Here is a 12,160-nt window from a genome sequence, read left to right on the forward strand (position 1 = left end):
GGGGTCAAAGTTAGAAAAAGTGTGTTTTTTAAAAAAAAATAAAAAAATTTCATCATATTTTTTTTAATAGTAAATTATAAGATATGATGAAAATAATGGTATCTTTAGAAAGACCATTTAATGGCGAGAAAAACGGTATGTGTCCCAAAACGGGCAGAAAATTTAAAAAGGATCTGGTCACAAAGGGGTTAACAGGAGAAACTAAACTTATTTAGCATATTTTCAATCTAAAAATGTTAGAAACCAAGTTTGTTTAAACAGACGGCTAGGAGTACTGCGTCAGACGTGTTTTTTGCTTGCCCTCATATATATATTTTTAACCCTTTGTGAATTGTTTATGAACTTTTAATCATTTAGATACAAGTAAAGAGTTAGTGCTGCACTCGCTGCGCCTCTTTGTTTGTTTTGCATTTCTAAGGATATGTCCCTGCTTTTTAACAAAAGATACCAAGAAAACAAAAAATAATCATAAAAGTAAATTAGAAAGTTGTGTAAAAGCGCCTGCTCTATCTGAATCATGAAATCATTTTTTGGGGGTTTCATATCCCTTTTAAAAAACATTAAAAAAAATGAATAGACTGAAAAAATAAATATATATGCAGAATTAACCGATTCATGCCTGGGACAAGTGTTCTCATCAGAACGAAGTTCACTGTGTTGCTGTGCTTAGTTAGTAAATAATGTTAAAAATATTATTGTAATAAAATTATAAATTGCATTGTATAATCAACGTAATAATATTCACGTAACACAAATATATATAGAAGAAATGCTTTGCACATCTTGCCAAGTATAATCAATGCACTAAGCACGTTCGCTCTGTCGTTCAACCAACCAGCTTCTCTGCGCCTGAGTCAGAGCTGTCATAGCTACCTATAGCCACACTTAGCCTGCCTTACCCAATGAATGTTTTGTATTGAACTAGGCCACACATTTTTGTCTGCGTGGAACCCAACGTCACATTACCTTCCTGGCTGACTTACTGCAATTGGCTGACTAATCGCTAAATTATGCAAATACGTTGTGGGTGGGCGTGGTTTCAATGAGCTGTCAGCCGCTAGCTGGCCTCTGTAAGCTGTTCCGGGTTGCAGCAGTGGTGCTTCAACTCAGTCCAGTAGCCTGATTTCAGGATCCCGGAAGCGGATCTGGACACTGGTTGTTGTGGCTGCCCCAGTTCATGGTGTTAATATTGATGATGTCGGCAGCTGAGGAGCAGGAGATCCGGGAGCGCCTGGCAATGTGGGATCGGCGGCCAGATCCATTAGCGCCGCTCACTGACCGCCAGACCGAGTCTGTATTGGAGATTAAAGCTGCTGCTGAGGACCTGCCAGTGCCCGCAGAGGTGAGAGTGGGTGGGCAGGGCATGCTGACAGCACAGCATCAGACTGGGTTTATGGTTCCTGCAGCCTTGTAAGTAATCACGTAGAGGGTCATAGTAAAATGCTTATTTCATGTCTAGCATTAGTATTTTATTAGTTTGAATACATTTCTTTAATCGCTGCAGTTTATTGCTTCATATTATTTTGCTTCTGGCAATAAAATACTCTGGTTTTGTATGAAATTTTCTGTAGCACAATAGTGATGAAGCTTTGGTTGAATATGTATGTTGTATTGTTATGTTTGTGTATGTATGTATGTATGTGTGTGTGTGTATATATATATATATATATATATACAGTATATCAGGCAGGCCAGCACTCATGGTTAACATTTCATCCACCCAGGGTGCTTCCATGGTATTGATAGTAGTAAAGAATGGGGATGCACTCGCCAGGGTTATTTTGTATTGTCTGACGAAGGGGGTAACACCCTGAAACGTTACATTAAAGGTAACTTTGGAAATCCTGGTGAGTGCATCCCCTTACTTTACTAATATATATATATATATATATATATATATATATATATATATATATATATATATATATAATCTGACCGTAAAAAAAGATAAATGAGACTTGTTATTAAAGGAATAGTCTAGTCAAAATTAAACTTTCATGATTCAGATAGACCATGCAACTTTCTAATTTACTCCTATTATCAATTTTTCTTTGTTCTCTTTTTGTATTTTTATTTGAATGTAAGCTTACTAGCCGGTCCATTTTTGGTTCAGTACCTAGGTAGCGCTTGCTGATTGGTGGCTACATTTAAACACCAATCAGAAATGCTACCCAGGTGCTAAACCAAAAATGGGCCGGCTCATATGCTTACATTTTTTAAATAAAGATACCGACAGAATGAAGAAAAATTAATAATAGGCGTAAATAAGAAAGTGGCTTAAAATTGCATGCTCTATCTGAATCATGAAAGTTTAATTTTGACTAGACTATTCCTTTAATTAAAAAGACTTGAGATTTTGTAAACATTGCAGGTAAAATATTTAGGGTGCTTGGTTGTATAGAAAAAAATACTATTAGCAGTAGAAAAAGGTGAGGTTCATATACTTACTTGTAGATCCTTATTAGGTCTTAAAGTGGTTTCCCCTTTGTATAAACAGATCTGTAATATTAGCAGTATTTTAGATGGACTTTAATTCATCAGTTGTATTGAAGATGTGATTTAGCTTAAAATTTAGTACAGTGCTGAAATTCAAATGCTCTGGCCTCTCACTTCAATTTTTTTTTTATGTGAGCCAACGGTTTGAACTGTTCTCCAATTAGCGCTCTAGTTACAAAAAAAAAAGTGTGAGTGCCATGTGGCTAGAGCGCTGATTGGAGAACAGTTCAAACAGCTAACCGTACTGTTAAACATATCTTCATTACAACTGTTCACTTTAAATATTGTGTACAGTTATTGAGGCATATCGCCAGGAGGATATACAGTAACTATAATGCTAAAAATTACAGCTGATGAGGAAAGGTTTCATTAACTTAAAGAGACAGTTCACCCCAAAAGTTTCTCCCCTTTAAATTGTTATCAATGATTCATTTGACCTTCTGGAGTGTTTTAAATTGTTTACAAGTAGCTTCTTTACCCCTATTTTGGCATATGAAATAGCTGTCTTAGCCTGTGGTATCCCAACCTATACTGAAAGTTTCTATACTGGAGTATATTCTATTGTTTAGCCTAAGTAACCCAACCAGCAATTACACTCTCTGTGGGGTGGGGGGGGGCACGATAGTTAAAGGGCCAGTAAACATAGAAAATAATGTTTATATAATTCTGCACATAGTGCAGAATTATATAATATTATATTAGTGCTAGCCTTATGTAATCTAATATTCCCTGTGAACTTTTTTTTTTTTAAATAATATTTTTTATTGGATGAAAAGAAAAACAATACATAATAACGTGTTTCAGATCACAAAGGATACATATCAATAAAAGCTATGTCAGTTTTATACAGGGAGTGCAGAATTATTAGGCAAATGAGTATTTTGACCACATCATCCTCTTTATGCATGTTGTCTTACTCCAAGCTGTATAGGCTCGAAAGCCTACTACCAATTAAGCATATTAGGTGATGTGCATCTCTGTAATGAGAAGGGGTGTGGTCTAATGACATCAACACCCTATATCAGGTGTGCATAATTATTAGGCAACTTCCTTTCCTTTGGCAAAATGGGTCAAAAGAAGGACTTGACAGGCTCAGAAAAGTCAAAAATAGTGAGATATCTTGCAGAGGGATGCAGCACTCTTAAAATTGCAAAGCTTCTGAAGCGTGATCATCGAACAATCAAGCGTTTCATTCAAAATAGTCAACAGGGTTGCAAGAAGCGTGTGGAAAAACCAAGGCGCAAAATAACTGCCCATGAACTGAGAAAAGTCAAGCGTGCAGCTGCCAAGATGCCACTTGCCACCAGTTTGGCCATATTTCAGAGCTGCAACATCACTGGAGTGCCCAAAAGCACAAGGTGTGCAATACTCAGAGACATGGCCAAGGTAAGAAAGGCTGAAAGACGACCACCACTGAACAAGACACACAAGCTGAAACGTCAAGACTGGGCCAAGAAATATCTCAAGACTGATTTTTCTAAGGTTTTATGGACTGATGAAATGAGAGTGAGTCTTGATGGGCCAGATGGATGGGCCCGTGGCTGGATTGGTAAAGGGCAGAGAGCTCCAGTCCGACTCAGACGCCAGCAAGGTGGAGGTGGAGTACTGGTTTGGGCTGGTATCATCAAAGATGAGCTTGTGGGGCCTTTTCGGGTTGAGGATGGAGTCAAGCTCAACTCCCAGTCCTACTGCCAGTTTCTGGAAGACACCTTCTTCAAGCAGTGGTACAGGAAGAAGTCTGCATCCTTCAAGAAAAACATGATTTTCATGCAGGACAATGCTCCATCACACGCGTCCAAGTACTCCACAGCGTGGCTGGCAAGAAAGGGTATAAAAGAAGAAAATCTAATGACATGGCCTCCTTGTTCACCTGATCTGAACCCCATTGAGAACCTGTGGTCCATCATCAAATGTGAGATTTACAAGGAGGGAAAACAGTACACCTCTCTGAACAGTGTCTGGGAGGCTGTGGTTGCTGCTGCACGCAATGTTGATGGTGAACAGATCAAAACACTGACAGAATCCATGGATGGCAGGCTTTTGACTGTCCTTGCAAAGAAAGGTGGCTATATTGGTCACTGATTTGTTTTTGTTTTGTTTTTGAATGTCAGAAATGTATATTTGTGAATGTTGAGATGTTATATTGGTTTCACTGGTAAAAATAAATAATTGAAATGGGTATATATTTGTTTTTTGTTAAGTCGCCTAATAATTATGCACAGTAATAGTCACCTGCACACACAGATATCCCCCTAAAATAGCTAAAACTAAAAACAAACTAAAAACTACTTCCAAAAATATTCAGCTTTGATATTAATGAGTTTTTTTTGGGTTCATTGAGAACATGGTTGTTGTTCAATAATAAAATTAATCCTCAAAAATACAACTTGCCTAATAATTCTGCACTCCCTGTACAATGCGAAAGCATAACATCCAGCATTTTAATTTGCATTTAGTGAATTATAAAACAATTTATACAACTTAGTAAGAAAACTGAACATTAGTTGGTCATTTTGTTTACTCAAAACTGAGGTCCCTTTGCCCATCTTCATAGAAACAGTTTGATCTAATTCATCTTCTACACAATTTACGTGGGGATCTCTCTCCTATTTAACAATATTACACTGTATATTGCTATAGAGTAGTCAATGTATATGCATTCGTGTTTCCCAATAAAATTTTATATTATGGAACATTTCCATATCTTTCCTTACAAAGTATCCATATTCCTCTAGGTGAATTGTTTGTTCCATTAGTGACTCCCATGCTTGGTATGTAGGGATTATTTGGGATTTCCAATTAATAGCTATCAAGGATTTTGCAGTGTTTAGAGCTAGTTGTACTAATTTCTTACGTATTTTACACTTGCATTGTGGGAGTAGATTTAATAGTGCTGTAGTGGGTTGGAGGTGGTACTTGTGGTTTTGGTTGCTAATGGATTTAATGTATTCCCCTATTTTTAGCCAGAAAGGTTGTAGATTATTGCAAGACCACCATATGTGGATCATAGTGCCTCTACTGCCGCAGCCTCTCCAACACATGTCAGAGGCAGTTGGGTATATCGTCTTAATCCTTACCGGTGTGAGATACCATCTCGCTAAGATCTTAAAATTTAATTCTAATGCTTTAGCAGATACTGAAGATGTTCTGGTGTTATGTATAATGCGTTTCCAATCTTTTTCTGTTAACTCTAACCCTAGTTCCCTATGCCATCTATCTACATAGTTAGGAATTTCTTTTGGCTCTCTAAATGATAATGCTTTTTTTGCCCATGATAAAGTGTGACATAATGGCTGGACACTAAGGCACAGTTGTTCAAACAGGGAGGGTTGTCTGGTTATCGCTTCTGTATCCGGCGATTTGGTAATATTTCAACCATTTCGAAAATGCTCCCCCCAGTATATTATTTAATTCATTTCTCGGCTTGAGCTTACCGCCGTTCAAAAATTTGTCTATGGGTATCGTGTATCCCATCTCCCAATTATGCTGTGTGTTCAGTTTTTGCTCTAACCCCCCATGGAGTTCTGCGTTGGCCGATACTGGGGACATAGGGGATCTCAGAGAAGATATCTTCTCATTATTGACTAAAATATTATCCCAGATCTCGAACACGTGCTTGTAAAGAGGGTATGTTTTGACCCATGGCGGGCGGCTCTTTTTATCTATCCAACATAATGCACCAGGGGACGGGGATTTCAATATATGGGAATCTAGCGCTATCCAGGCCTTACTTTCTGCATTGCGGTGCCAATCTAGTATTTTTTGTAAACATTTGGCCTTATAATACAGCTCTAAATTGGGAAGTCCTAATCCACCTTCTCGGGTAGACCGATACATTGTCTTTTTAATGATTCTAGGTTTAATTTTACCCCAAATGTATTTATTTATCAATGTTTGTAGCGCATTGCGAAATGAGTTAGTCAATGCGATTGGCACCGTTTGGAATATATAGAGAATTCTGGTCAATACAGTCATTTTTACCGCCTGAATGCGTCCCCACCATGAAATTGATTTATCACCCCATCCACTTAGCTCCCCCTCCAATTCTCTGTAAAGGGTCTGATAATTCCATTCAAACAGGATAGAGGGCTTAGGGGATAGGTATATCCCCAGATATTTAATGGCTTTTTTGGGGGGGCTAAATGGACACTTCTTTAATATTTCTAAATATTCCACAGCTGGCATAGTGATGTTTAAAATCTCCGACTTTTGATCATTTATTAAAAAATTAGAGAAAGATCCAAACTCTCTAAACTCCCTCAACACTTCCGATATTGATTCTGTAGGGTTGGTCAGAGTAAGTAACACGTCGTCCGCGTAAAGTGATAACTTATAATTATCTTGCCCTATCTTAATACCCGAAATCTGTTTATTTTGTCTGATTTTGTGGGCCAGTATTTCCATGCTCAACACAAATAGCAGGGGAGACAGGGGACATCCCTGCCGGGTGCCATTTTGTATAGAAAACGCATCCGATAGTATATTATTAGCTTTTACTTTAGCTGATGGACTTTGGTATAAGCTGAAAATTCTCTTTAAAATAGTTTTTCCGAATCCCATCTTGCATAAGACCGCCTGCAGGAATCTCCAGTCCAGGCGGTCATCCCTGTGAACTTTTATTCAAAAATAGTGTTTTCCAGACCTGCTCTCTGTCTGTGCGGGTCTGTTTTTTACACTGCGCCAGCGCCATTACACTCAGTGCAGCTCGCTCCCGCTGTCAGACAGAGCAGGAGCGAGCTGCACTGAGTGTAATGGCGCGGTCAGGCCGGGCTGTGACTAGACAGCTGGCTAGATGAGCACAGTGTAAAAAACAGAATCGCTCAGTAGAGGACAGAGAGCGGGTCTGGAAAACACTTTTTTAATAAAAGTTCACAGGGAATATTAGATTACATAAAGCTAGCACTAATATAATGTTATATAATTCTGCACTATGTGCAGAATTATATCAGCCTTATTTTCTATGTTTACTGGCCCTTTAAATAATAAAATGATAATTTCCCATTGTTCTCTCTAAGTATTGAGCTTTGGTTTTCTAGACAAATATATACGATAACGAAGAAAGTCTGTACATAAAAGTGATAACATAATGAGATCTGATATTACCTGAAGTTCAACCCATTGTAAAAGGCTGTGGTTTAAAAGCGCAAAACCAGCTATTTCATATATATACAAATAAACCTGAAAATGCTATTTCTCATAAATTTTATGCTCTGCAGCTGGTATAACCAGTCATTGAAAATACATTCATATAAAACAATTTTACAGTGTAATGTCCCTTTAATATGTATAGCTTAGAGAAGAGAGATAAGTAACATACGGCTAGATTTAGAGTTTTGTCGGTAAGGACCCGCGTAGCTAACGCCGGATTTTTTCTGGCCGCACCATAAAAATAACTCTGGTATTGAGAGTCCATATAATGTCAGCGTTAGGCTCCAAAAAAGGAGCGTAGAGCATATTTAACGCAACTTCAACTCTCGATACCAGAGTTGCTTACGCAAGCGGCCAGCCTCAAAAACGTGCTCGTGCACGATTCCCCCATAGGAAACAATGGGGCTGTTTGAGCTGAAAAAACCTAACACCTGCAAAAAAGCCGCGTTCAGCTCCTAACGCAGCCCCATTGTTTGCTATGGGGAAACACTTCCTACGTCTGCACCTAACACCCTAACATGTACCCCGAGTCTAAATACCCCTAACCTTACACTTATTAACCCCTATTCTGCCGCCACCCGCTATCGCTGACCCCTGCATATTATTTTTAACCCCTAATCTGCCGCTCTGTAAACCGCCGCTACTTACATTATCCTTATGTACTCCTAATCTGCTGCTCCTAACACCGCCGACCCCTATATTATATTTATTAACCCCTAATCTGCCGCCCACAACGTTGCCCCCACCTGCCTACACTTATTAACCCCTAATCTGCCGAGCGGACCGCACCGCTACTATAATAAAGTTATTAACCCCTAATCCGCCTCACTAACCCTATAATAAATAGTATTAACCCCTAATCTGCCCTCCCTAACATCGCCGACACCTAACTTCAATTATTAACCCCTAATCTGCCGACCGGAGCTCACCGCTATTCTAATAAATGTATTAACCCCTAAAGCTAAGTCTAACCCTAACACTATCACCCCCCTAAATTAAATATAATTTTAATCTAACGAAATTAATTAACTCTTTTATTCCTATTTAAAGCTAAATACTTACCTGTAAAATAAATCCTAATATAGCTACAATATAAATTATAATTACATTGTAGCTATTTTAGGATTAATATTTATTTTACAGGCAACTTTGTAATTATTTTAACCAGGTACAATAGCTATTAAATAGTTAAGAACTATTTAATAGATACCTAGTTAAAATAATTACAAAAACATAATTTATGCTTACCTGATAAATTTATTTCTCTTGTAGTGTATCCAGTTGTTGTTGATGTTCCGATCAGCCAATAGAATGCGAGCTCAATCTGATTGGCCAATCGGATTGAACTTGATTCTAATTGGCTGATTCCATCAGCCAATCAGAATATTCCTACCTTAATTCCGATTGGCTGATAGAATCCTATCAGCCAATCGGAATTCGAGGGACACCATCTTGGATGACGTCCCTTAAAGGAACCGTCATTCTTCAGTTGGACGTCGCCGGAAGAAGATGGGTCCGCGTGGAGGTATTCAGGATGGAGCCGGTCGTCATCGGATGAAGATAGAAGATGCCGCTTGGATCAAGATGGTTGCCGGTCCGGATCGCCTCTTCTTCCCGGATAGGATGAAGACTTTGGAGCCTCTTCTGGACCTCTTCAGCCACCGGATGATGGATCGCCAGCCCCCGCTTGGGTTGGATGAAGATTTTGGAGCCAGGACGGATCGGTGATACCTGGTGAGGTGAAGACAAGGTAGGATGATCTTCAGGGGCTTAGTGTTAGGTTTATTTAAGGGGGGTTTGGGTTAGATTAGGGGTATGTGGGTGGTGGGTTGTAATGTTGGGGGGGGGGTATTGTATGTTTTTTTTTTTTACAGGCAAAAGAGCTGAACTTCTTGGGGCATGCCCCGCAAAGGGCCCTGTTCAGGGCTGGTAAGGTAAAAGAGCTTTGAACTTTAGTAATTTAGAATAGGGTAGGGCATTTTTTATTTTGGGGGTCTTTGTTATTTTATTAGGGGGCTTAGAGTAGGTGTAATTAGTTTAAAATTGTTGTAATATTTTTCTTATGTTTGTAAATATTTTTTTATTTTTTGTAACTTAGTTCTTTTTTATTTTTTGTACTTTAGTTAGTTTATTTCATTGTAGTTATTTGTAGATATTGTATTTAATTAATGTATTGATAGTGTAGTGTTGGGTTTAATTGTAGGTAATTGTAGGTATTTTATTTAATTAATTTAATGATAGTATAGTGTTAGGTTTAATTGTAACTTAGGTTAGGATTTATTTTACAGGTAATTTTGTAATTATTTTAACTAGGTATCTATTAAATAGTTCTTAACTATTTAATAGCTATTGTACCTGGTTAAAATAATTACAAAGTTGCCTGTAAAATAAATATTAATCCTAAAATAGCTACAATGTAATTATAATTTATATTGTAGCTATATTAGGATTTATTTTACAGGTAAGTATTTAGCTTTAAATAGGAATAATTTATTTAATAAGAGTTAATTAATTTCGTTAGATTAAAATTATATTTAATTTAGGGGGGTGTTAGTGTTAGGGTTAGACTTAGCTTTAGGGGTTAATAGATTTATTAGAATAGCGGTGAGCTCCGGTCGGCAGATTAGGGGTTAATAATTGAAGTTAGGTGTCGGCGATGTTAGGGAGGGCAGATTAGGGGTTAATACTATTTATTATAGGGTTAGTGAGGCGGATTAGGGGTTAATAACTTTATTATAGTAGCGGTGCGGTCCGCTCGGCAGATTAGGGGTTAATAAGTGTAGGCAGGTGGGGGCAACGTTGTGGGCGGCAGATTAGGGGTTAATAAATATAATATAGGGGTCGGCGGTGTTAGGGGCGGCAGATTAGGGGTACATAACTATAATGTAGGTGGCGGCGCTTTGCGGTCGGCAGATTAGGGGTTAATTATTGTAGGTAGCTGGCGGCGACGTTGTGGGGGGCAGATTAGGGTTTAATAAATATAATACAGGGGTCGGCGGTGTTAGGGGCAGCAGATTAGGGGTACATAAGTATAACGTAGGTGGCGGTCGGCAGATTAGGGGTTAAAAAAATTTAATCGAGCGGCGGGGATGTGGGGGGACCTCGGTTTAGGGGTACATAGGTAGTTTATGGGTGTTAGTGTACTTTAGAGTACAGTAGTTAAGAGCTTTTTGGGCTAACGCCGGTTCATAAAGCTCTTAACTACTGACTTTTTTCTGCGGCTGGAGTTTTGTCGTTAGATTTCTAACGCTCACTTCAGACACGACTCTAAATACCGGAGTTAGAAAGATCCCATTGAAAAGATAGGATACGCAAATGACGTAAGGGGATCTGCGGTATGGAAAAGTCGCGGCTGAAAAGTGAGCGTTAGACCCTTTTTTGAGTGACTCCAAATACCGGAGTTAGCCTAAAACCAGCGTTAGGAGCCTCTAACGCTGGTTTTCACGGCTACCGCCAAACTCCAAATCTAGGCCATAGAAACCTTTTAAGTTTTTAATAACACTGCAACTAAAAGCATTTTTTTTACAATAGAGCAACCATATTTCATTTGGAGGGTAGGAGGTTCAGAAGTAATTTATAGAAGCAGTTACTTACAGAGTGTGTGTTTTTTTAATTTTATTTAAATGAATGGAATAAACTTCCATAATAGCTGTTATGGACTTTGAATGCAAGGAAATAACAGAACACTTGGGATATTGGAAGGCAGTCCTAAGAATTAGTTTAAGTTTAAGGGACAATAAAGTCAAAATTAAACTTGGTATTCTTTGTTGGAAAGTATACCTAGGTATGCTCAGGGGCAGTAATTCAGTAATGGGAGCTAGCTTCTGATTGGTGGCTGCACATATTCCTCTTGCCACTGGCTTATCCAACACATTGCTGCTCCTACAACAAAGGATGCTAATAGAACTTGGCAAATTTGATAATAGAAGTACATTGGAAAATGTATTTAAAGGGACCGTATACACTCATTTTCATATAACTGCATGTAATAGACACTACTATAAAGAATAAGATGCACAGATATTGATATAAAAATCCAGTATAAAACCATTTAAAAACTTACTTAGAAACTCTCAGTTTAGCTTTGTTGAAAAGGTAGCTGGAAAGCCCACTGCAAGTAGGAAATAAGACACTCCCCCCTCCACCTTCTTTTGCATATGAAAAGACCCTTTATACAAATAGGAGCAAGCTGGAGTAGAGGTAGCTGACAGTATTCTCATAAAACTTTGGGGCTTGGTTAGGAGTCTGAAAATCAGAGCAATGTTATTTAAAAATAAGCAAAACTATACATTTTTGTAAAAAAAAAACTTTATGGGCTATATAAATAGATCATCTACAAAACATTTGTGCAAAGAAAAAATGAGTGCATAATGTCCCTTTAACATTGCATGCTCTGTCTGAATCATGAACGTTTAATTTTGATTTACTGTCCCTTAAAGCTTACACTTCAGAAGGAAATATACATAATCTTGATGGGCCTCTTGGTTCTTATATTCTGTCTGTATCTTTGTTGGTA

The 12,160-nt window shown here is 38.1% G+C and overlaps 1 protein-coding gene across 1 annotated transcript in view; it reads left to right on the forward strand.

Moving 5' to 3' along the window:
* Nucleotides 1–1,101: 1,101 nt before the first annotated feature.
* Nucleotides 1,102–12,160, forward strand: part of COG3 (component of oligomeric golgi complex 3) — a 230,375-nt gene continuing 219,316 nt past the window's right edge. The window contains exon 1 of the mRNA XM_053707999.1: nt 1,102–1,342. Coding sequence (XP_053563974.1) covers nt 1,178–1,342 — 165 coding nt within the window. The 5' untranslated portion in view covers nt 1,102–1,177. The remainder of the gene's footprint in view (nt 1,343–12,160) is intronic.

This window comes from Bombina bombina, chromosome 3, assembly GCF_027579735.1.
Source record: "Bombina bombina isolate aBomBom1 chromosome 3, aBomBom1.pri, whole genome shotgun sequence".
In the NCBI taxonomy this organism is placed as follows: Eukaryota; Metazoa; Chordata; class Amphibia; order Anura; family Bombinatoridae; genus Bombina; species Bombina bombina.